At 41.5% G+C, this 27,448-nt stretch overlaps 1 protein-coding gene across 1 annotated transcript in view; it reads right to left on the bottom strand.

The window, feature by feature from the left end:
* MAN2B2 (mannosidase alpha class 2B member 2) overlaps positions 1-27,448 on the bottom strand; it is a 331,173-nt gene that overhangs the window by 252,373 nt on the left and 51,352 nt on the right. Inside the window, exons 4-5 of the mRNA XM_086964114.1 lie at positions 16,024-16,196; positions 1,968-2,083 (exon numbers count right to left, since the gene is read on the bottom strand). Of these exons, the coding sequence (XP_086820240.1) occupies positions 1,968-2,083; positions 16,024-16,196 (289 nt within the window). The remainder of the gene's footprint in view (positions 1-1,967; positions 2,084-16,023; positions 16,197-27,448) is intronic.

Raw genomic sequence — 27,448 nt, 5'->3', positions numbered from 1 at the left:
CTCTGCATAATTGCAGGTATTGATTTAGGCTCATTTAAATAATAGTACTCACAACATATCGGCTGTGGTAGGAACCCTGAGGCTATCTTCATGGTATAAACAACCATAACTTCAATAGATAGTCAGAGGAGATGCTTCCATGCGGACACAGATGCTGCAGAAGCTCCGGCATGCAGTGGTCTGACATCCCTTGCGAGACCAAGACAGGGTCCTTCGTTTTCTTCCATCAGGTAATGGGGTTGGCTGTTTCCTAGGGGATTCTTGGTTTTACACCCATATACATTCTAGGTACACGTAGGTAAGGTCAGCATCTTAGGAGTACGCTTGATTACGGTCATGATTATATGCCTGCATATATTCACTGTTTTAGCACCATGGTACAATTTTACCTTCTTTTCACTCTGTTGGTCCTTGAAATGTAATACATTTGTTTCTATCTAATGACTGTCACAGCAAACATGTTTTATAGAAGAATTAAGCTGGTTCAATAAATGCTTATTGAAAACGTCCCCAACGTTTATTCTGTGCATCTCTCTGAGACCAAGTGAGCACGAGTGACTGAGCTAAAACTACTGTAGCCACGATCCCTGAAGGATCAAGGGTTGTCATGTACGATAGTAGCCAGAAACTATTTTCTCCATGGTAATGTTCGGAATCAGTCTAGACAACAATCCCTTAGTTTATGTTACCTACAAACGCGCAGGTCATAACAAACGCGCAGGTCCTATATATTTTTAGGAACTACACGACACCACCCCCCACTCTTATTCGTATTGCTTTTTACCCTCCCATCCCATCCTTGCCCATATAGCTTCTTACCTCCCACCCTCCTGTTGTCTGTTGCCCTCCACCCACCATATGAAAGAAAACACTATGACACAACTAGTGCTGGCCAAGTCATTGTACCTTTAAAAAAATAAAATATTTAATGCGATTTTATATAGCGCAAACATTACCCGAAGGTGTCAGAGCACTTTACAAAAATCCCAGTTGCGTTACATAAGGACTTTGGAATACATGAGTTATATAAGAGATACAAACAGAAAAAAAATTGCAAATATACAAGCGGAGTGAAAGGAGGGAAAAATTGCAAATCTACAAGTTGTAAAGTCACTCAAGGAAGAGATACAAACAGATACACTCTAAAATCACATAGGAATGGTAGTAACTACAAAGGTCTACTACATATACAAGTGGTTAGAGTTATATAAATATACAAATAGCAAATTCACTCAGGATTACATTTTAACAGCGATTAGGCTCAAACAATTATATATCACATATTAACAGAGCAGGAAATTCTTGCCATCGTGCAGCCAGGTGTTCAGTAGCTCCACGGGGAATCGGCCATGTGGTTCGGGTTCCACCGGATTTAGACTGAAGATCTTGAAGTGACCGAAAAGTCTTGAGTCCAGAATCGGGTGGGGGTGGGGGGGGGGAGGGGGGGAGATGATGAGGATGGTATGGTAGGAAAAGGTATGTAGCTTGGTTGCCATCTTACAGTAGCTTTACTCCTGCATGTTGCTAATCTACTGTATGGTGAGCCCCAAGTCGGGGTCAGGCATGTCTCGTCTTGGGCACCATGCTGAAGTCAGGTAGGGCTTATCTAGATATCCGCGCTGTCATCTAAGCTCCCCAAACCCCTACGATTCGATAGGAATAAGAATTTGCCCCACAGGCTGATCTCTACCTTGCAAGGGGGCCATTCGCAATGGAAGTCTGAGGTCCACACAGGCCATGGTCATGATGACGGACAGATTCAGGTCAGTCCGACCGCCACCTCTCACTGTCCATGCTGCCCACTCCCACCCTCCCTTCTATTGTTCATGCTGCCCAGCCACCATAAGAAAAAAAGCGATATGGCTTGGCCAGCGCTAGCCAGAATGTTGCCATTGCCTTTCAAACAAAACTGCTGTTTCAAGCGCTCTTTCTTAATAATTCTTAAAAATTCTTAAATATGTAAATACCTGTTTGAGAATGGAAGGTAAGATGGTGTGCAGTAGCTGTACTGGTCCATGACATGAGTAAAGATTTCCTGACCTTCAGATAATGAGGGTGACCCTCTCCAAACAAACTGAAGATTCTAAAAAAGATCAAGAACGAAAGATTAAACTGCGAGTACAGTAGCTGCCATCTACAATAGCACAGATGAGGTTTTTGTATCCAAATAAAAGAAGCAGCTCCCATGCACAAAGCCAACATCTCCACACACACAAAATGCTAGGTCAAGAGCAAATCTTGGCCCAGGGTGGTGTAATAAGTCTCTAAGGGGATCAAGTAGGTGTGTCCCACTCTTCTCTATGCCGAGTTAGGCTCACCAGATTCAGAGTATTAAAGTGACATCACAGTTGGTAAGGTAATAAGATTTTAGATTGTGTTAAAATAAGCCAAAAGATTAACTAAAAAAACTAATGTTGAAATGACGTTATAGTTAGGAGTTAAAATAACACAAAAACGAATTTTTTAAAAACAAAAACACTCAAATTCACAAGTTATAGTTTACTGAGCTAATTATAAATTATTGTCCCACCATGCACTGCTTATTACATCACTCATAAAAATGCTAAATTACATCATTGATGAGCTCTGTAGTGTTTGGGTGGTGGTGGTTTTGAACATCACCTTAGGGGGGTGGGGGGGCAGTTTCATGAGAGTTAAATGTTCAGGACAACATGGTGCCTTGCTAATATTACTGTACAGAACTGCACAGGCTAAATGGTCAGAGTGCAGCTGAATAGGGCACAGTATTCAGTCTCCTAAGCCGGGGACAGCTTGGCTCCACAAATCCAATGGCGCAAATATGTCAGTCCCCTACTTATATAACTTCCTAACCTGAATGTAAGGCCCAAGAAGTCCAATACAAATGTTTAAGGCATATGTCTATGTCTGCAAAAGGGAAATTGACATAGCATGTCTCAAGGGCACACATTTGACCACAGCTGAGTGGCTGAGGCTGCAGGGGGAATTCTTTACAGATTCTCCTTCTTGTGCTAGGGGCATATATGTATGGGCAATGGCTGAAACAGCGGTAACAGACATCTAGAGTCGTAATATGCTTGTGAAGGGGTTGCTGGATTGGAAGCTGCTAGCTATAGTTGGTGTATAAGGGACTAACATGCCACAAATGGAATTCAGGGAAATACTGCAAACCTCACATTTCTACATAAGAAGGCGTTGTGGAAAGTGATCTCAATAGCATGCTAGAGGTTAATACAGCCAAGTCATTTTCTCTTATACCAAATGTAGCGGGTAATAAAGCTTCCAAGGACTTGAATAAACTGATTCACAACCGGCAGGTCTAACAAGCATTACACCGCCACAGAGACTGAATTTCACACTACTTCGTAAGCAGGCACTAAACTTCCGATAAGACATGGCTATGCAGTCTTCTCTTCTAGGGACATGGCCAAGCATGCAGGATATTGGGTCGTACAACCTCCGATCACTGCTCACTGCTGTGACATGTAGAGTGTGGAGAAAGTCCCAGTGTGGAAGTTACAGGAAGCACTACTGGTAGACTGTTTATAAAAGCATTGTCAGCGACTACAAAGTTAATTATTTTTGCATCAATTATTGCTCAATAGAAAAATACTCTGAGAACGGGATGCCTTTACGGCATACAGAATGCACACAGAGTTAAAGTAACACTCAATAGCAAGTTACTATTTTTGGGAACACAAATGAGGCTGTTAGAAAAAGGGGCAGTGAGAAAAGCACAAGTGAGCGAGGAAAACACAAAAATGAAACCAAAGGAACACAGCCCTGAGTCTGTTTGACTACAGAAATTATGTGGAGAGACAGCACAGTGAATGACATAAATGTAGATGATTTTTGCCTTGATTGTTCCAAGCGGACGAGACACTCCAACCTATAAGGACACAGAGGCCTTACAGGGATGGATCGCACACTCCCAACTAGAGATAAATGAAAAGATTTATTGTGGAGGTGAAAGGGTTAGCTCTGATTTCTGGTGGAAGAGCTTTCCAAATTCTTGGAGCAAAACCGGAGAAGGCGCGGTTGTACGTTTTCTACTTGAATTTTTGTGGTTTCAATAATAGAGTGTCAGAGCTTCTTAGGGTCCGGTCACGACCAGATAGTTCGAGTTTTTTTGCCAGGTTAGTTGGAGTGTTGTAATGAAGCACTTTGTGCGTCAAGCAGGCTATCTTGAACCGAAACCTAGCTTCGAGAGAGAGACAATTTAGTCAAGTTAGATCTGGAGTGATGTGATTGCATTTTTTTGACTCTGTTATGAGTCTGGTGGCTGAGTTCAGCGTAGCTCCTGGGGGGCTAGATTGACTTTAGGTAGCCCAGCCAGGGACACAATCTGTAGCCAAGGCAGGAAATGACAAGGGATTAGACCACTAGCTGCATGTCATCAGGCGGCAGGAAAGGTTTGAGTTTCCTTAATGTGTTGAGTTGGCGATTGGCTCCTCTGGTGGTTGAACTAATTTGGTGTAGCATATTTAGGTGTTTGTCCAAAGTCAGGCCTAAAGATTTAGTGGAGTCCACAATGCGAGGAACACAGTTGAGCATAGTTAGTTTTTTTAGCCAATCTTGAATAGGGGCAGAGTGATTTTGGGGAGCAATCAGGAGGAATTCAGTCTTGAGCATTTTTAGCATCAGGTGATTGGGAGTAATCCAGTGTTAAGTTTTCAAAAGAGCAGAGTTAAGAGTTTTGATATAATCGGGTGAAGAGATTTTCAAGTATAGTTGAGTATCATGTGATGTTGTATGTTAGAGCAGTTCAGAATTTCAGTCAGGGGTTCCATGAATAAGCTGAAAAGCGTGGGCGAGAGAGCGGATCTTTGTGGCACTCCAATTGATACTGGTGTACTGTTAGACAGGGAAAGGTTGGCTTTGATTCTTTGCATTCTGTTACATAGGAATGAGGCAAACCAAGCTAAAATTGGGCGGGATAACCCCATCTTTTTTCACAGAGATAGATTAAGTTATCATGTTTGACTGTGTTGAATGCCAAGGAGAGATCAAGATGTTTTAGTTAGCAGGGTTCGTTCTGCTCAAGTTATCCCAAGGCGTCATCAACAATATGTGTTAAGGCGGTTTCAGTACTATGACCAGATCTAAAACCAGATTTGAATTGCTCCAGGAGTTGAAACTGTTCTACATGGTTATCGAGTTGTGTGTGAATGCATTTTTCTAGCAGTTTGGTTAAAGTCGTGCTATCAAAGAAGATTGCATTAGGTTTCCTAGGGATGGGGGTAACTTGACCTATTTTGAAATGAATTCTGTTTCTATTGTAGTATACCACTGGTCAGAACACCTTGAGGAAGGCTCAAACCCGAAACGCGTTGGTGACAATAACGTTTAGTAACCAGTGTTTCTCTCTATGATATGTTCAACCTATAAGTGTGACAACTGCTAAACTAATAATTGTACATCTATATATTAGTGTGTGACAAATGAAATAGCAAAATCAGTTGTGATTATCTCTTTTTTGCACTCAATTGGCCTTAACTTCATTTTGTCTTTGTGGTTATAATTGTATAGAAAAGGATTTGATATGAAATGTCTTTTTAAATATAAAAAAATATGTTTGTATTGTATATGTTTTTTCGTAATATTTGATACAAATTGCCAGAAACAAAAAAGAGTAAAAGAAATAAAAAAGATATATTCTTGCATAAGATAAGTATGAAGTAGTAAGTGTGATTATTCACATATCTTTGGTATGAATGCTGCACAAATAAATAGCTAGCACTGTGCCCGGGGCAAATATTTTTTCAAATAAAAAGGTTTCAGTACTATGACCAGATCTAAAACCCGATTGGAATTGCTCCAGGAGTTGCAACTGTTCTACATGGTTATCGAGTTGTGTGTGAATGCATTTTTCTAGCAGTTTGGTTAAAGTTGTGCTATCAAATAAGATTGCATTAGGTTTCCTAGGGATGGGGGTAACTTGACCTATTTTGAGGTTCGGGCTGGACTGTTCCCATGAGGCACAGGGTCAGACTGATTTGCATATGGCCATGTCTGAACTGGGGTGGCAGAGTGGGATAAAGAACGGTGATGGATTAAACCCAGATCTGTTGACTGGGGGTGAGTGTTTGATTGGTTCAGATGCTCCGTCCATCACCACCCCCTTTTGTACCGCTTTGTTCGCCATTAGTTGGCAGGGTATGCTCAGACGTGAGTCCCTTGCTCACTTTGCCACTGGATTCAACCAAGCCTGGCTGAAGACGGCTGGAATGCCAGAAACCGGTCCTAGGAAGCTTGTTTCCTGTCCAGGGAAGGCATGGCTTGGCAGTTCGGGCAGGACTGTTCCCATGAGGCACAGGATCAGACTGATTTGCATATGGCCATGTCTGAACTGGGGTGGCAGAGTGGGCTAAAGAACGGTGATGGATTAAACCCAGATCTGTTGACTGGGGGTGAGTGTTTGATTGGTTCAGATGCTCCGTCCATCACCACCCCCTTTTGTACCGACCTGCAGTTAAAAGCATCGATTTGATGTGAGATCTAGTTACTAACGTTTCAAGGTGGAGACAGGTAATAAATTATCTTTGTTCATAGTTCTGAGATTGATGCTGGGTTCTCTAAGCGGATTGGAGGGAATAGTTAGGATCTTGAATGACACAGGTGATTAATTATTACGGGAGGAGTTGTAAGATAGTAGAAGGGAGTGAATGTCAGCCTCTGTTAAATGGTCAGTAATCCTATGGGGCCTGGGTAGGTGGTTGGGATGTGCCTGTGATTTCCAGTGTAGGCTCCAGTTTACCATGGGGGAAGAGCCATTTCATGTTTGGTCATTGCGAGATGACAAGATTGGTTGGATTTAGGGGTGGTATTTAGGCTCCAGACTTTCTCCAACTTCATACAGAAGTATATCAGGTTCTGAAGGCCCTCCTTCACTGATTTAAGATCTTATTTTAAATCTACCAGCTGATCACCAATGGACGGTGTGTTTAGAGGGAGGGTGGGTGGTCTAGGGGAGGACAGTGCATGAGCGTGTTTTAGAGGAGGGAGTGGTGGTAAGCAATATGTATTTCTCAGACGTCAGGTGGCAAGTAATAGGCGACGGTAAGTGAGGGGTGGCTAGTAGGTGGTGCATTGGAGGAAGAGAGAGGCAGATGGGTTGGTTTCTTATGCATAAGAGTGGAACAAGCCCGAGAGTTGGGGTGCGAGGTGGGTGAGTGAGGGGATCAATTGGGGAGAAGAAAGATGTAGGGGATGCCGCATGGGGATTTAACACAGAGGAGAGGCTGCATTTTGGAGGTAGACGGTACAGAACTGTCTAAAGATGATCCTATTGTTGTATATGGATATTGCGAGATCGGCCTTGAAATCTTGTGAGTGCATTATAGTTATTTGGAAACCGTGAGGAGTTTTCCTTAAAGGGTTTGATCGGAGTAAGGAGGTTAGGATTCTTCTCCATTTAGCTCTTCTCTTACTGAACAAGATTAGTTTGTTAACCACCACACCGTTTGAAGTGCAAAAGTATGCAGAGATAAGTGATTCGGGGTGCTGTTTGAGTAAATTATGTTTGAAGTACTCAGCAGCGTTTTTTGATAGGTTAGGGGGATAAACGATCTCAAATGCATTCTGTCCTACCTGTGACAGCAGGTTACTGTACTGGCAGGTATTATATGGATATAACCAAAGCAGTGATAGGAGGGTCCAAGGGGATGATTACCGACCTAGCAAAGATACAACCCCCAGAAAAGACAGTCTTAGCAAACAAAGAGTAGCTGTGGGTCAAACAAACACAATCTGTCGACTTACAATGCATCTGACATTATGAAGAAAACATATATTGAGAAAATTATTATATGTGAGCGTGCCAAAAACAGGTCAGCAAGATACTTTCCATATGTGAAAAATACCCATCAGTTATCGACCGATCCCGCCCTTGTCATCATCTGGGATCCTTCACACCAGGAAGGTTACAAGGAAAACGTTTTTTTTATCAATGTGGATATCCCAGTGGGCTAAGAATATGTGGGCATGTGGTGATGACTGAAAAGCAGTGCGTGAATATGAGTGAGGATAAAGAAAAAAGTGCAAAAAAGATTAAAATTGGAGAGGAAAGAGGAAAATACATTTAATCGGTACCTCTCTGCTTCCAAATCAATAAAACCAGTGCGAAAAATATAGTAGTTGAACAAATAGCTACTACACAAATTCATAGGTCAACATGTTTCTGCAGTCTGATAGACCCAAGTAGGTGTCTGCTGCTTTCGTCAGGACCAAAAATCGCTACTGCTCAATAAGTGGTGAATAAAGAAATATTTAAAAAGATATCACCTGGGTATCCTAGGTGTAGTCATTCTCCTGGCTGGTAATGTTAATTCAGTTTTGCAGGATAATCAAAGTCAGATACGTAGAGAGACAAACAGAAAACAAACACACAATAATTATCATTTGGGCAAGAATGGTCTCAGATGTTCCCAAATGTAAGGTGTCAAGTAAACTTTCATAACACCCATCGTGTAAAATCCATGTACACCTATACCTCATTTTCATAATCACCTCTTGCTTACCTATTTGGCAGGAGGGAAAAGCTCCACCTCACCTGGCTACGGCACAGGTAAACAGAGCACCGCTCTAGTAGGAAAATGCAAAAAGAGAGGGATACACGGACAGGTGAGACAACCGGACTACACACAACCACTCATTCAGATGAGCGCCCATCCGATATCACTTTCTTGGAAAATATTATACGTTATGTATTAAGCCCAATAGATTTTTATCCAGAGCCATACCCGATGGGTGTTATGAAAGTTTACTTGACACCTTACATTTGGGAACATCTGAGACAGTTCTTGCCCAAATTATAATTATTGTGTGTTTGTTTTCTGTTTGTCTTTCTATGTATCTGACTTTGATTATCCTGCAAAACTGAATTAACATTACCAGCCAGGAGAATGACTACACCTAGGATACCCAGGTGATATCTTTTTAAATATTTCTTTATTCACGATTTATTTAGCATTAGCGATTTTTGGTCCTGACGAAAGCAGCGGACACCTTCTTGAGTCTATCAGACTGCAGAAACATGTTGACCTATGAATTTGTGTAGTAGCTATTTGTTCAACTACTATATTTTCCGCACTGGTTTTATCGATTTGGAAGCAGAGAGGTACCGATTAAATTTATTTTCCTCTTTCCTCTCCAATTTTAATCTTTTTTGCACTTTTTTCTTTATCCTCACTCATATTCACGCACTGCTTTTCAGTCATCACCACATGCCCACATATTCTTAGCCCACTGGGATATCCACATTGATTAAAAAAAAATATCCTTGTAACTCTCTCACAAATGGTGTTTACAGCCACCCACAAAGCTGGCCACCTTTTGGATATGGTCTTTGCGGGACCAGATTTGGTGGTCTTGGGAGACACGCTGCCAATGGACTGGACAGACCACTCCTTAGTTAAATTCTTCCTATATAGGAAACTGGATTCACATAAGGTACCAGCTCCAATTAGAGAAATCAAATGTAGAGATTGGAAAGCGCTTTCACGCCTACACTCTTCTGGCGAACTGTTCCATCTCGAGTCGCTTTTTGATGTAAACAAGGGTACGGATGAAAACTATAATTCCTTTTACACCAGTATTTCATTGGTCGTTGACTCAAGTGCTCCTCTAAAAAATCGCATCTTTAGAGGTAGAGATTCTGCTCCTTGGTTCAACGACGTTCTCAAAACAGCTAAACTGGACTCTAAACAAACAGAGAGGAAATGGAGACGCGATTATAATGAATCCTCAAAAGAAATATGGAAAACTAAGATCCTTGTCTATAAAAATCTTATTAAAAAATCTAAAGCTGACTACTACTCCTCTTTGATATGTAATACCACCAATAATGCCAGGAGTATCTTTAACATCTTAAACAGCGTTACTAATCCGGACGCCTGCAAGAATGTGATTGTCCCTTCCCAAGACCTGTGTGACAATCTTGCCATATTCTTTAAAGAAAAAATCGATTTGATTCTTAAAGATTTGGACATTCCCCTTGATAGTGACTCCCCCAGGAACCTAGTCCTGTCCCATCGGTTAACCTGGCACCCAACTCGGCTTTGGCCCTGGATAGATCTTTGCTCAAGTTCTTGCCACTCACCTTTGACAAACTCTCTAATATAGCGAGTGGGATTGTTTCCGGCTCGCCTTTGGACCCAGTCCCCCCAAAAATCTGGAAGGAATTTGCAGACGAGCTTTTTCCCTCACTCCATCTCGTCTGCAATCAATCCCTGGTGACTGGCACCGTCCCTGCTCACTGGAAACGGGGGTTAGTCTCCCCCCTACTAAAAAAACCCTTGTTGGATCCGGAGTGTTCAAAAAACTACCGGCCCATTTCACTGCTGCCGTTTCTCGCCAAGATTGTTGAGCGGGTGGTTAGCAACACTCTTTCCACCCACCTAGAACAACTTCTCCTTCTTGATGAGGATCAATTCGGCTTTCGGCCGGCCCATGGGACCGAGACTGCTCTCATCACCGCCATGGATGAACTTCAAAGGCGTGCAGACAGAAATCAGGCTTCTTTTTTGATCCTGCTCGATATGTCTGCCGCCTTTGACACAGTTAATCATAAGATCTTGCTGAGGCGGTTGTTTGAGGCAGGGGTGAGAGACTCGGCTCTGAATTGGTTCCATTCTTTTTTGCAGGACAGGCAGCAGGCGGTTTCAATGCCTCCTTTTCAATCTCCTTTTTCCCCGGTCCAGCATGGTGTGCCTCAGGGCTCTGCCATCAGCCCTATTCTTTTTAATGTTTACCTTAGGCCACTAATCTCGCTTATTAAAGGATTCAGCATTCGAATTGTTAATTATGCCGATGACACGCAGATGATCCTCTCCTTGGAAGGAGAGGAGTCCATCTCTGTGGAGGTCCTACATAACTGCTTAAGGACTACGGCAAGCTGGTTAAAGGCAAACTCGCTTCAGTTTAATGCCGGGAAAACTGAAGTGCTCTTCAGTGCTGGAACAAGGACTCCTCGACCGTTTCCCAACAATTTCTGGCCCCCGGAATCCGGCTCCACCGTTCGGCCTGCGGACTCTGTCCGCAACCTTGGAGTCATGCTGAACCACGGGCTCAGTATGGACACTCACGTACAGAAAACATCGGCCGGCTGTTTTGCCATCCTTCGCTCACTCAGGAAGGTTCTGCCCCTCTTACCTGGTACACTCCCTCCAGACACCTTCGTTCATCGGATGCCAAACTGGTAGTCGTTCCTAGATTTAGGAAGGTCAGAGCTGGTGGTAGATCCTTTCAGGTGACTGCCGCCAGACTCTGGAACACTCTCCCCCTCGAGATTAGGGCCACTAATGAACTTCTGCAGTTTAGGAAAAAGGTAAAAACCTGGCTTTTCCCTGGCTAACCTCTCTCCACTGGTTTACTCTACTGCTTCTGTCTATCTGGGTTTGGATTCTATTAGCGCCAGGATGCCTGTAATGGTGACAGTCGCGCTTTACAAGTTCTTAAAATAATAATAAATAAATAGTAACCTTCCGGTTCGGTCGATAACTGATGGGTATTTTTCACATATGGAAAGTATCTTGCTGACCTGTTTTTGGCACGCTCACATATATTTATTTTCTCAATATATGTTTTCTTCATAATGTCAGGTCTTATATGGAGCCATGCTGGAGTAGGAGGGAGGTGCTGCGAGATGGGTATAGTTGTACCTTTTTTTGGGGGACAAAATATACAGAGGATTGTTATGGGCAGGTCTAAACAGTTTGTGTCGCAAAGAGTTGTAGCTCAATTAATTAGATTCAACTTACATGGGGTCTAATCATAGATAGTAGGAGTGCTAGCATGGGGCTTCAAGGTGATAAAACTACAGTAGGGAGACGTTGGCCTAGTTCTATGCTCAAAACAGAAAGAGCCCAAGAAAATGACTTGGTATCACTGACAATCTAGAGGAGATAGACTGTGGAGTTCTATGGAACTTACGGTGCTCTGATTGCTCCTGGCTTATGAAAAAGAAATATTGCCCCAGTCCACGGAATAAGTCTTACTTGCAAATGTGTCCATACTAAGAAGAAACCCATTCTATATGCCACTGTACCGCGCTGTGTAACTGCTCAGTACTGACTGTTAAACTTTATGCAAGATATTAGTGAACAGAAAATACCTGTGCCTGACAAACATAATCCAAGCAGACCAGCCAGGCCTTATACCAACGAGAATCACCGTTACCAACATTAGACGCCTGCTTCATGTCCTTGGCTACTGCCAATTGGATTTAAAATAGTAGTTGCGGCATCTATTGACATGGAGGAAGAGTTTGGCATGTTAATATGGGAATACTTATTCATAGCACTAGATGAAATGGGCTCTGGCACTAGCAAAAGGAAATATACTCCTGTACACAAATCATGGGAACTGGTAAAGTAATCTCGAAATTATGATTGATTTACTTCGGCACCAGAAGGAGCTGCTCTCTTAATTCCCCTTATTCACTCTAGCCATGGAGTCGATGGCGCCATGTTGGAATTTGAAAATTGAGCCTTGGCACTGTGGTAAGGAAGTGGATACAACTACTGTACACAAACAATGAGAACTGGTAGACTAATCCCGAAACCATGGTTGATCTACAGGGTCACCAGGCAGGAATACCCTCTTTACCTCTTTTATTTGCACTGGCTAAGGAGCTGATGGTCGGTATGTTCCACAGCTACACCAAACAGTGGGGCTTGAATTAAGGCAAATTTGCACACACAATTTCCCTTTGATGAAAACCTCCTTCACTAGTTTAATGCTGCTGAGTGGGACTTGGAGTTAGTGCTAGGCCTTCTGACACTTAAGTGACATGTTTGGTTTAAGGGTGAATACTAGCAAATCATGTCTTTACCCATTAAAACCAAACAAGAATCAAGAGGTAAGGTCTTTACATGAGTTGCTACTGGAGTTCAATTGAGAAGCTGTCACCTTCCATCATGTGAGTGTCTATGTCTATCTGAGTGAAACAGATTTGGTAGCAGGATTTCTGTCAAGAGCTGTTGCCAGAACTCATCAGTCAGTGAAGTAATGGAAGAAGCTTCAGTCGACAGTACAGGTTGCGCATAGCATTGCCCATGATCGTAGTCTTATCACAGCTTCTATATTTAGTTCACTGTCCTTCCTTTGTGTCTGCCTATGAACATCTTTGGAGAGGTAAATAGTGCACTGGTCGATCTTATATGGGGGAGCGAAAGACCTAGAACCTCACTCCAAAAATGGCAATTGCCTTAGCTGGAGAAAGGGTTGATCACAGCTCATTCTGAATTGTACTCACTTCAATGGGTCTCCAGGTGGCTGTATTGGGTGGACAATCGGAAACTAAAGGGAGACACTGTGATTTTAACATAGTTATTCAGCCCTCAACATAAGCTCAATGCTACTGTTAGATTGGTGGGCATGGCCAAACCCTTGCTTTGAGCAGGGTGCTAGCCAGAATAAACAGGAAAGTGGCCTTCACTGAATTGCCCTTGTGGAACTTACCTGAGTTTACAGCTAGGGGTGCAGCCCTGGGGAGGGAGGGTGTAGGAGTTAAGAAACTATGCTAACTACTAAAGGGAGAACAGATTCATACATTTCTCAGCCTACTACAGGAGAATGGGCTCACTATGTGTCAGTCCCTGGCATGTAATTCAATGCATTGATAAGAAAGTTTAGGGGTACTGTAGCATTAATTCGGTTCCTCTGATGACTTGTGCAGCCTTGTCAGTATTGCTGAAGCTGGGAGACAGCAGGAGGACATTGACGTACACGTGACCAAACCTGTTAACCTTGTTAGAGGCATGGTCTAGAGACGCAAGTCGGAGACTAACTTATAAAGAATGTTGGACTGTGGTATAGATCTACTATTTTTCAACTTATCCAATATAATGTAATGCACAGAATATATATGACACCCCATCAACTTCACCAAATGCTTGTGATCATGTCAGATAGATGTCCTACATAACAGACACAAGAGGTGAAACTGTTATACGTGTTCTGGTACTGCCTCTCTATAGAAATGTATTGGACAAGTGTTCTTAAGAGAGTGGGATTGAAAAATGCATTACCTGGGATCTCAAAACATGCATACTTGGGTTAAAGAGCAGATCAAAGAGAAGCAGAGAACTAACCGAGTTTATGGATTTTGCCTTGTTATTGGCCAGAAGAAACTTGCAATGGAATGGAAAAGCGACAGTTCTACACAGAGTGGGATCTTGGAAAAGGAGCTCACCAATTGGGCAGAGGCAGAAGGCAAGGCTCTGACCTTCCTGTAGACGAAAGGATCATGCACGTAACAGTGAAAGACTGGCATATGCTACTGGCAAAAGGGCAGAGGAAAAATTTAGAGAGACATTCCCAGGGACAGAGTCTGGCATTAAATACTGAGGCCATTATGCTCAAGATGCTCTTATTTGAGGGTTACCAGGGAAATGTAAACGCGCTACCATATTTGAAAGTTTATTGAAGCGAAAAGTATTAAGGGCTCATACTGCAGACTGCGGGACGATGATAGAAACCTGGTGTACATTGTGGACCAGCAGTAATATATTGACAATTGCTGCATCAAAATAATTACAAAACAAGACCACAGAATAAGTGTAATCGGCCTGATACAACCTGTTAAAAATATTGCTCCGCGAGAGGGACAGATTCTGTCTTGGCTGATGCCTTATATAGCACCAGAATCTTTTCTCTGACATTAAGCTCTTGGATTGTTCACAGTCTCTCCGTGGGTTAAAACAGGGTACAGTATCATATATATTGCTGTCCCGACTAAAGGTTTTGTTTGGAATTTCCAGGAGGCCCTAAAATTAAATCTATATTTTTCCCCAACCTTCACTGAACCAACAGTACTTCTTTTGTGAGATACTGTGTGATGCTCTCCAGAAAGTTAAGAATCTGTGGATCCTCTTCAATTCATCCCCAAAAACAGTGCAGTGATTAAGGAGGTTTACAAGTCTCCATTAGAAGCACACCATCAAAATACTAACCTTATTTTTGATGCTTTGTTACGTGGAGATCAGACAAGTCCCAAGTGACTTATACAAGCCCTCCAAAAGATTCTAAGAAATAGATAACTGAGGGGCCAATTCACAAGAGCATTTATGAATATGGGAAATAAGACTAGGGGAGTACTTTTACGTACTCTTACGTGTGTTTGCGAATTGCTCTTAAAACCTCCAACTCCCTATCAGAAAAATTGCAGAGGTCACATTCCTTCTGAACCACACAAATTATATATAAAAGTTCCATGAACATTGCCATTTTTCCCATTTTAGATGTTTTTGGTGTAATGCCCAAAGACGTGCACGGGTATGTAATAATGCTGTTTCACATACTCCTCAAAGCCCTAAAGACTATAAAATCAGCCTGCCGTGGTGTGTATGAACCTGCAGAATATTGTCAAAACTAGGTCTGAAAACAGCGGCTCCATGTGAATTACAGGATTGAATAAAACATGCTTTTTATTATTCTTAAGCCTTACTGGGTGAAAGTCATAGCATAATAGCCAAGCCCTCTGACATCCCCCCACCAGGAACCTTTGATCAGCATCCATGCAGCTGAGCCTTCATTTCCCTTCCAATAGACAGAAACGTGGCAGGCTTTATCCATCAGTGCAGAGCACTGTCCTTAGAATGGCCTGGATCAAGAAGAACCAAGTGATCTTCAAGACAGGAAACTCTTCAACACTGTACTACACAAAAGATCATTTAACGGATTCATTTTCCTGGGCCAATTATAAATTAGCGCCTTTTATTATCTCTCTCATCTTAGTGCATCTAACGGCCTTTGTTTACCTTATTTCTTGTTTTACGTTCATGCAGTTTGCAGCCCACTTTAGCAAGCTATTGGAAGGTGACCAAAAAATACAAAACACCCAATTTAATATGTAAACAATAAAAGAGTTTAAAAAATCACTTCATTATGTAGAACAAGGGAGATAACATCTTAACTATATTTGACAAATGTAAAGAGAATTGCTTAGTGTTTGACTGTAATTCGCTGAGAACGTATACTTATTATGAGGACTACCTAACACATTAGGATGTGTCACTTCTGTTAGTCTTGCATAGATCATACCTTTTTGTTCTGCATGTCGCTTTTAAGGTCGTAGTCAATACGGGATATCACATGGGCATTAAACCCAGCCAATGCGAACACGGTAGGCGTAGCTGCAGATGCACCAAAGGGATCAACATGCCAAGAGAACTGTGGTCTCACACCAAACGTCTCGTACAAAAAGCCATGGCCTTCTGCAAAAAGTAAGTTTTGCCAATAAAAAGTGGTAGGTTATTGGCCTTTATATTTTTCATTTTCACACAGTATTTAGGAAATCTGAACTCCAAAATAAGCACATTAATCCTAAAATATTAGGTCCCATCTTCACTCAAGGATTTGCTCATTCACAATATATCATTCAAAACTTGAGGGTATGTTTTGTTTGCCTTTTATATGAATACTGAACTCTCGCTTGTGTGTGAAGAGGATCTCCTGTGATGCCATCTTCAACAGATATGCCTCTGCACAAGGAGGATAGCCTACACATGCATGTACTTGCTAATGATGTTCTCGGAGAAACCGAACAGCAGAGGTGGTTTGGTGGTTAAATCTTCAAACTGGGTGTTATTAATAAAATACAGAAAGGAAAATATTGATTAAAGAACAATGTAAAATAATGCAAGATATTTCAAATCTTCTTCACTGAAATTCCAACAATGGCTGACTAATCACAAAACAGTTGACTCGCTCATATCAGTCAGTTCAGACAGGCTTCTAATTAAGGAATAAACACAATTTAGAAAAAACAAAGTAACATTTTCTGAGGTGCATCAGTACAACATATAGATCACTGCTTAGAAAGAAATCTAAGAGGGCAGGCCGATGCCAAGATAGTGACTGAAAACCATTCATTGCAATGGGGTGTCCCTAAGAACATGGGTGTATATATAACAGTAAACAATAACAATGAGTTCTGTTGCGAAGGAATTATTTTTTCAACACTTTATACTTTTTCTTTTAATTTTAACTACTCAATAATAGTCAAAAAAACTTTTATCTATAACATTGACATATGAATAACAATATACAAAGGAATTCTGACCAATGTGTATTGTAATAATTTATTAATATGTTAAATTGAAAAGAAAAAGTATAAACTAAAGACAGTGATTGTAAACCACACTTATGCAAAGCTCTGTAGGCACTGTTCAACGATGAGGTGAAGGACTTAAAGACTAGATCAGAGGACGCAGAAGGGTGTTCCTCGAGCAATAATGTTAGAATAAATGGACTGCCGGAATGTACTGAAGGCCCAATTATGGAGTTATTCTTAGAGGAGAGGAGTGGCTGATGTCAACAGAACTAGCAGGTAAAATCACCAATTTGTTCTCTGTTGAGAAGGCACACAGAGTGCTGGGCGCCACCTATGCGAGAGGTGGTGAGAACGTTCAACTATAGAGACAGAATCCTTGTTTTGCTAGTAGCAAGTAGGAAGTGCCCATGGACCATCAACAGCAGCTCAATTAATATATTCCTAGATTACTCAAACAAAGTCCAGGATTTAGGGGGCTCCTCTGTGTGAGTCAAGAAACAACTGCATTAAGTGGCCATTATTCCCCACTGATGTACCCGGTCATGCTCAGGATTAAAGCAGATGAAGGGAACATTTCTTTAAGAGTGAGGCCTGGCATTGGCTCTAATTTAAAGGTATAGATGCTCCACCGGACAATCAAGGGCCAAGGGAGGGATGGAGCACATACTGGTCCAAATGACGGCACAACAGGAGATTGAGAAAAAAAATCTGCTGATGCACAGGCAGTTAGGAATGTGTCGGAATACTAGCAGATGTGTTGTCTCAAAGCCAATGGGGGATGGATGTGGAGTCCTCACAACATGAAACAAAAACTGGCTGTGAAGATACAGATTCTGGGGGCTCAGGAATAGATGCACAAGAGGGGCTGGAACTTACATCTAGATTGTCTGATACCCCAATTGGAAGGGATGACCGCACAACTCATGTGAACGGTAGCTCTGCATGGTATGTCTGTCTGCTGTGGGCAAAGGGAATGAACAAAGCTCCAGCAGCAAGGAACAACGGGGAGCCAAACGTGACTATGGATGACATCCCCATTGTTATAATGGGGATGAATCAGAAAAGGGCTCCTATACGGTGTGTTGTATTGTTTTGGCTAGGTGCCTGTTACTTCCTTGACTGGGATGTAGGTGTGAGGGTGCAGAATTTCAAGGAATAAGTTCATATGGTGCTGCATTGCTGACTAAGTTACTGAAGTGGTGGGTAAGAAACGGTCTGCATAGAACTCACACAGAGAACCATGTAAGCACAATAATCTAAACATATATATGGGTGATCCAAAATTAAAACATTCTGACATGGAATGTTAGGGGCAGGGACACGTTGATAAAGAGACACAAGGTGCATGCTTACTAGCGGCATTGGCAAAGCACATCACATATCCAGGAAGCAAGCACACATGAATGCTGAAGAGCTCTGCAAATTAGCTAAGACGTGAGACAAAATACACTGCAGGTGCCATAGGGACGGTGGAATCGATTTCTCCCAGGACCACATCTGTGATACAAGTAAGGTGGATGGATTTAGAGGGCTGATACACAATCTTAGAGAGATTGCTAAATCAGGACACTGTGGTTGTTCTGGCATTGTTGGCCCCACAATAAAACAATAATCACCCTGCCTTCTTAGATGAGCTTCCACAATCATTTCGAAATTGCAAGCACGTGGAGTATGGGGAGGTAACTTTAACTATGTGCATGACATTGACCTGGACAGATTGACAACAACATTCAGTGGGACTCAGAGTGCTAGAGTGACCATCTACTATCAGAAGTGGATGAATTGTTGGGAATTTAGAGATGTTTGGTGACAAACGCATACAATTAGGAAGTATTCTTTTTGCTCAGCTGTCCAACGGTTGCATACCAGAATGCACATGAGGAGCGGCATTTGTGTGATGAACAGGTAAGAGCCAAGATGCACTCCATGAAGTATTTGCAACGCACATTAACTGACCACAACCCCCTAAGAATGGTTATATACTGGGGAAGAGTGAGGGTCAAATACCTACAAGGGGACTATGCACTTAAGCACTCCAAAATGCAACATACAAGGAGACAACAGGGAAAGTCATTTTCTCTGAAAACGAGGGGACGCTCAGTGATGCGATGGCAGTGTAGGGCTTGTTTAAAGTTGTGATATGGGGGATTTATAAAAAACCCAGGTACGGAGTCAGGGCAGTGCTAAATTGTGACTTGACTGAGACATAGGGGAAATTCTGTCATGCTGAGAACAGAGCTCAAACAGGACTGGATGCCATACATTGTCTCAAGGAGTTAGGAAAGAAACAATGATTTAATGGGAAGATTAGGTAGGGTAGATTATAAAGACTATGTGGCACGTCAATATGTGGGGGGGATGGATTAGGGCAACTCCTTACCTGGCAACTAAAGCTGGGTGCCACTGGAGCTCTGACTGATGCAATGAAGCAATCACGGGATGCAATACTTATCATCCAAGCACTTTCACAGATTACTGCCTACTCTAAAAAAAAAAAAATAATGATACTCACACGTTTTATTTTTTAAATGCATTCCATTTTTCAATAAAGAAACCCGTTTTTTTTTTATTTCTATATTTAAAAGCAATTACAGATATGGTGGTCTGATGACCTCAGCAGGCCACCATCCCTGTGATGGCTGTGATTACTAGTGGACCACAATTTGCGACATACCTCATTAATATTCATGAGGTATTTCAAATTGCAACCCAGCAGAAATCGGTTAATTGCAAACCAACCTATTAGTACTTAGGTCAGTTTGCAAATTACCACACTAGTAGCAAAAATACTGGCTACAAATTGCAACCAGTGTTTTGCAACCAGTTCTTAGTACATCTGGCTCTAGATGTTTTGGCCCCATAGCCTAGAGGCACCATATTTTTGCTGAGAATAAACAGGTAATTTACTAAACATCCGCCTGTAGTAGATTCAACCCCACTGCCCCATGCCAACAGTCCCATTCCACAGTGCAAAGCTGTTCCATAATCTATACCTAGCTTGAGTAATCCAAAAGTTCCCATTTGGATGGGGATAAAATCACAACAAAGAACTGAGAACGTTGAGGCAGCATCCAAGCAATCTTGCATACCAAGTCAACTTGAGAAGCACCAGAGAGGTGTACGGGCGATTTTTGTGTGAGGAAAGACGGTTGCCGGAACATGCTTTTTGGGCGAAGTCTTTGTATCTTAGCAGGAAGACAAACTAAAGAGATTTCTGAAAACTCGTGAATGGCCTAAATAGAGCCCCAAACATAAACAACTCAATCCATCATAACACTTGTAAAGCGCACTACACACCCGTGTGGGTCTCAAGGCGCTGGGGGGGGTTGGGGGTGGGGGGAAGGGGGGTCCTGCTAGTGATCGAAGAGCCAGGTCTCAAGGAGTCTCCTGAAGGCCAGTAGGTCCTGAGTCTATGAATTCAGATAGGCCCACTATCGGAGCTGTGCATTCCATCTTAACAATAGCAGGCCATTAACAGATCTATAACCTTGGGGCAGGAATAGTCCTGAGGCAGTCTCCCAACACGCAATCAGTCCCTTACAAAATAGCAATAGGAAAACAAGATCAAATGTAACCAAGTACGGCTAACAAAGGGCACATCTGTAAAATCACTGAACCAAAAGCACCTCAAAAGAACTCTTTTCATATGGAACATTACTTGGCATCGTCTGAGATGCAATTGTGTAAAGAGTGGCATAATACGAACTGTGCTTACACTTTTGCTGCTGAACCATCACCAAGAAAATGCAAACCTTGAGGTCGAACTAGTGAATATAACTTAATCAACTAACAAGAGGCTACCCAAAGGGGAGGATAAGGTCATCTTCACCCAAAGAGGAAATACTCAAGTTGATTCAGGAGGGTCGACATGATGGAGCTCCATGGCCTAATGGCATACCACAATATACAAAAAGAATGATGCCTAGGGAATAATTAACAAACATCTATTTCCAAAGGACGAGACAAATAAATGATTCCTTCCTGTGTGAAGTAAATCACCTCCAAGAAATAAATTCTCTCTCATTTTTAAACCTCCACAACCCAACCGAATGACATAACTCGAATTTCCAACTGCTCTTTTATTTTCTCATTTGTCAGAAAAATTAAAAAAGGGTTTTTTTGTTTCTCAAACCCATATTTATATACAAAAACAAACGAACACGTATATATACATCACTTTTTACACACATATATACACAATATATATATATATACACATTAATACATTGACTTTTTTTTATATATTTTTCTCTATATATTTTTCATATATTCTAGCCCAAAGCTTAGAAAAAAGGATGCTTTATAAACATAAAGTCAAGCATTCATGTAAAACAAGATCTACCAAACAGAAAAAGGAGTAAAAACGGTCTATATTATTTCAACCTCTCTAAATATAACACTCCTTATTGATTTTATTTATACAATGTAGGTTTTTTGGCTGGTGTCTTCTTTTAAATGTCGATGCATTTCAGCCCATTAAATACAGCCCTCATCAGGACATGGGCTAATAGAAATCAGTCTATGAAATAAAAAAAAAAATATATATATATATATATATATATATATATATATATATATATATATATATATATATATATATATATATATATATATATATATATATATATATATATATATATATATATATATATATATATATATATATAACCATATACATGTTAAACTGCTCAGAGACAAAAACTATACTTTATATGTACAGAGTGGTAAGACATTGCCCATGAAGAATTAATTAAAAGGTTTTTAATCTTGAAAAAAGTCACCCTTGTGTGTTAGCACGAAAAACTAAAATTAAGCATCAATGAACCAAGTATATGCAAAGGTGTGCACAACCCGATATTTGACTTTCGCAAAGAAAAAGAAAAAGGTTTTAAGCGTGCCACAGAATAAACCTCTACCTACAGTTCTACAGACAGAATGAACCTTTGCCTACAGTTCTACACACACAGAGGCATACATCATCATTTACCATAGTCTGTGTACTCCAACTGATTAGTCAATCAAGTTATTCCAAGGTGGCTAAGAACCAGGTACATTTTTGGTGTTGCTATATTGATGATATCTTCATGGTATGGCATGGTAATGAGACATTACTGCAAGATTTTCATAATTGGCTAAACTCCAGAACTATGGAGTTGAACTTTACAATGTCCAGTAACCAAAAAAAACTCAACTATTTGGATGTTTACATCGAAGAAGATAATTGCCACCTTGAAGTGAGTCTGTATACTAAATCAACAGCCCATAATACTTTATTACATTTCTCAAGCTGTCATTCTCGAACACTTAAGGAGAATTTGCCTTATGGGCAATTTCTCTGTGTGAGGAGAAATTGTAGTAAAAAAAGAAGAATATTTAAAAAGTGCAGACATCTTGAAGGACAAATTTGTAGCCAGGGGAAATCCAAAAAGGTTAGTTAAGATCGCTCTTAAAAGAGCTTAATTTACACCAAGAGAAATCCTATTAGTACCCAAAATCAAAGAAACAGATGCACCTTTGTCGTGCGTACTGACGTATGACCCGAAAACCAATAAAGTAAAAAAACTTATCAACAAACATTGAAAACTTATTGAGCACTTGGGTATGCAAAAGCCCCTTTTTGCTTTCAAAATAGGCAAAAACTTAAGGCAATCTCTGGTAAGAGCAATGAGAAAAGAAGATCCTTTACCAAGAAGATTTAAAAGGGCTCCTAAACCTGCCACCGATAATAGGACACTATAGATGTCAAAATTGTGCTGCATGTAACCAAACCACTGATACAAAGGAAGTGGAAATAAATGGATCAGTACATCATCAAAAAAGATTTGCTAACTGCAACACAAAGAATAAAGTCTACTGTATTAAATGTCCATGTAATAAAGCCTATATTGGACAAACTACCCAAATAGTGAAGAAACGCATTTTTCAACACAAATCAAGGGTAAAGTGTAAAGTCCAGGGAGCACCACTAGTCCATCACTTTGAAACTCATCATCACACTGAAAATGATATTACTTGGACAGTCTTGTGCACGTTAGGTAAGACTAAACAAGAGGAAGTTGAATCCAAATTGGACAGGTTGGAGGCAAGATTAATGGAAACATACCGGACTGCGATCACATGCTTAAATGATAGAGACAAAATTTGGGCCTTGAAATAATGAAACCATACTGTATTAGACAATTTCTGTGACTGGCATTAACTGTAATTTGTATATTTAGTATGTGAGAATTTTGAGTTTGTTTATGGTTTTTATATTTCTATATTGTGAAGAGTGGCTGATACTGGTAACTTTTTCTTTCTTCATCTATGCAATATTTCTATTATCCTTTTTTATTTTACTGTTTGGATTCGAGAATCCTAGATTCATCACGGATACTCTACTTTTCTTCCGGTATCTGCACTGTTTAACATCTTTTTCAGCTTTACTGTGTAGAATTAAGTATCCTAGATTTATCTCTGATATTTTTCTTGTTTCTGGTATTAGCATCTAACAGTTCAGTCGATATCGTGGCACAGACTTCCGCCGCAAATAGCGAGAAAACACATCAAGAAATGTAGTCTCTTGTTTGTGTTTACATCGCTCAGTACACAGTAGTCCATTGTCTGTTTTACGGTCCATGCAATTCCATTTCCGCATCACAAGACCGGGTCCAGATGCCGAAGACGCCCCACTGACTTCCGCCCCAAATAGCGAGAGAAAACACATCAAGACATGTAGTCCCTTGTTTGTGTTTACATCGCTCAGTATAGAGTAGTCCATCGTCTCTTTTGTGGCCCAGCCCATTCTATTTCCCCATCATATAACTGGGTCCAGACGCCCAAGATCCAGTACGGCGTACATCGGATCGACATAGCGAGGTGCATACGTTAGAAGGAGCGAGAGAAACACAGAATCAGAAGTAAGTAGGCAACTGGATCATTGGGGTTAGTTTAAATTTCAAAAGGGAGTTTATAATCATCGTTACATTGCGCTTTTATTTCTCTTTAGATACTTCCGAGATAAAGCGCTACTTTCTCGCCTGTCCCGTGATCTCCACGTGGTTTAGAGTGGTTCTCCTACATATGGTAAGAAAGCCCGCTTTTTAGATAGTCGCTCTTGTGTTTTACCTATAGAGAGCAAATACTTATTAGCATTATGGCATTTCTGACCGAGAAAGCGGCAGAGTACAGATTTCTAGAGGATCGTTGGTAATTATGAAAGCACTTTAACAACGAAAGCCACAGAGCGATTTAGGTAAGCATTAGTGTGAGATCATTGGGTTTTAGACGTATATCCTGATTGTTAGAGGTATTTAGCCCTGTATTCTCCGTTCTGGCATTTTTAGTTGCCTATAACCAGAATAAGAAGCCATCTTGGAATAACTTGATTCACTAATCAGTTGGAGTACACAGACTACGGTAAATGAAGACGTATGCCTCCGTATAGAACTGTAGTCAGAGGTTCATTCTGTGGCACACTTAAAACCTTTTTCTTTTTCTTTGCGAAAGTCACATATCGGGTGGTGCACACCTTTGCATATACTTGGTTCATTGATGCTTTATTTTAGTTTTTCGTGCTAACACAAAAGGGTGACTTTTTTCAAAATTAAAAAACCTTTTAATTAATTCATCATGGGCAAGTGTCTTACCACTCCAAGGAAAATATGTATATATGTACATATAAAGTATAGTTTTTGTCTCTGAGCCGTTTAACATGTATATGGATATATATATGGATATATATATATGTTATGTTATATGTTATGTTATATGATTTTTGTATAGCGCACGGATGCCGCAGCAAAGTGGCGTCCCGGCGCTTTGGAGAATAATAACACAACACGACAGAAAAGGTAGAAGAAAATGGGTCTAGATTGTAGTAGAAAGGAAGGTTTTAAGTGCCTCTCTGAAAGGAAGCAACTCAGGAATAGAGCGCAAAGAGGCAGGCAGAGAGTTCCAAAGAGTTGCCGCCAACACTGAAAAAGAGCGTCCGCCCATCCTAGATTTTTTAAAACGTGGCACAATGGCCAAATTAGATCCGGCAGAGCGAAGAGCTCTGACAGGGACATAGTGCTGGATAGTCTGTGCAAGGATAGGAGGGGAGGCTGCTTTGAGAATTTTAAAAGTTAAGCAAAGAGCTTTAAACTTAATTCTCTGCCCCACCGGCAACCAATGAAGATCCTGGATAGTCCGACGTGCCGAGACAAACTTCGGAAGGCCAACAAGCATCCTAGCTGCCGCATTCTGAACTCTCTGAAGGCGAGATAGCTCGGCCTGGTTTAGGCCCAGAAACAGGGAGCTGGCATAATCCAGTCTGGTAAGAACCAGAGCTTGGACAATAATCTGTCTGGTCTCCGCATCGAAGAACTTAAAGATTGGTCGAAGACACTGCAGAGTACCAAAACAAGTGCCGGCCACACGTTTTGTGTGGGAAGTGAAAGAGAGCTTGTTGTCGAACCACACCCCAAGGTTTCTAACCTCAGTCACGGGGGAAGGAACGGGGCCAAGATCAGAAGGCCACCACTGATCTCCCCATAATTCACTTTCCCTACCAAAAATAATGACCTCGGTCTTAGAGGCATTAAGTTGGAGCCGATTGTTCGCCATCCAGCCTGCCACAGCTTTTAAGGCTGACTGAAAGGTGGGGGCATCCATGTTGGAGTCGCCATTATGTGCCACCGCCAACTGCGTGTCATCGGCGTATGACACAAAGGAGAGACCAAAACTGTGGGCTACCTCCGCTAATGGCTGAACATATAAGTTAAACAAGGTAGGGCTTAGGGCCGACCCTTGGGGAACACCCTGGAGTATGGGGCGAGAAGCAGAAACAAAAGGGGGTGTGGAGACCTTGAAGGCTCGATCCTTAAGAAAGGAGCGAAACCACTCGAGTGCCACCTCTCCAACTCCTGCTTCCATCAGGCGATGTAAAAGAATCTGGTGAGACACCGTATCGAATGCGGCACTGAGATCCAAAAGGATCAGTGCCGCCGTCTGACCCAGGTCCAACAGATGCCTGATGTGTTCCACCACAGCCAGAAGGGCAGTTTCTGTGCTGTGGCCTGCACGAAACCCGTTTTGGGAATTATCCAATATATTCGCTTCCTGCAGGTGAGTAGATAAAATAGCATTAGCATGAGCTTCTGCTAATTTAGCTGGCCAAGGGAGAAGGGAAATAGGTCGGTAGTGTTCAGGCTTGGTAGGGTCAAGGGCGGGTTTTTTAAGAATTGGAATAACCGTCGCCTGTTTCCAAGCTTTAGGAACACTGCCCGTGCTGAAGGACAAATTAATAAGGCCATGCAAAGCAGGATAGCAGCCTTCAGCAAATTCCCGAAATTGAATGGGTCTCATGGGGTCGTCCGGGGAGCCGGATTTAACTTTTGTCGTCAGGGCAAGGAATTTATCTAAGGTCGGACTAGGAATAATCAATAATGGTTTATGAACCAGGGACGTAGGGCTAGTCTCTGCGATAGGAAGCTGAGCGAATGACTTATAGATAGCCTCCACCTTTTCGACAAAAAATGAGGCTAAGTCCTCACAGTGCGTCATAGAAGGTTGAAGAGCAGCAGTATCAATCCTTTTACTAGTAAGGTCCTTACACACCCTGAAGATGACCTTAGTGGGGTTAGTGCTGTTCTTTATCTCCTGAGAGTAAAAAGCAGCCCTAGCCGCGCATATGGCCCGATGATACACTCTAGTGCAAGCCCCATAGGCCGCCTTGAGGTCAGTATCATAAGTTTTGCGCCACGCGCGTTCTGCCTTTTTACAGGAGATTTTGAGTAATTTAAGGGATTCATTATACCAGGGGTTGGAAGGACTAGATCTAGTCTTACTCCACTTAGCCGGAATAAGTAAATCTAATGAGTGATTTAGCCACTCACAAAAGCTGTCGTAGATCTATATAGATCTCTATATATATATATATATATATATAGATAGATCTATATATATTATATATATATATATATATATATATATATATATATATATATATATATTTATTATCTACTGGCGGTCGCCAGTAGGTATATATAGTTAGGATTTTTTCTCTATGGGATTTTTGAAAATTCTATGTCTAATAACTTTGGCGTTTGTGGACGGAATTGGCTGAAATTTTCAGGAAAATGGAACATTTTGTTTCTGAGCAGCCCCTGACAATTTGGGGGGGTTTCATCAAGGGGGGGCCGAGAAAAAAGGGGGGTCCCAAAACGCGTTTTTCCCATGTTAATTTCCATAGGGCGGTTGGCCTCACTTTTAGCTCGAACGGCTGAATGGATTTGCACGAAACTTGGCAAAATTGTAGGGACTGTTAGCCCGATGTGCCTTTGCTAGGTCTCAATATATGTGCTCCAGTGGATTTTGAGTAATTTAGGTTCAAAAAAAGATATATATCTGGGCGGAGCCTAACCACACATCTGATCTGATTGGCTGTCAGCA

The sequence above is a fragment of the Lissotriton vulgaris genome, chromosome 3_2 (genome assembly GCF_964263255.1).
Source record: "Lissotriton vulgaris chromosome 3_2, aLisVul1.2, whole genome shotgun sequence".
In the NCBI taxonomy this organism is placed as follows: domain Eukaryota; kingdom Metazoa; phylum Chordata; class Amphibia; order Caudata; family Salamandridae; genus Lissotriton; species Lissotriton vulgaris.
The sequence above is the reverse complement of the archived record's forward strand: the minus strand, read 5'-3'. Positions and strand labels throughout refer to the sequence as shown.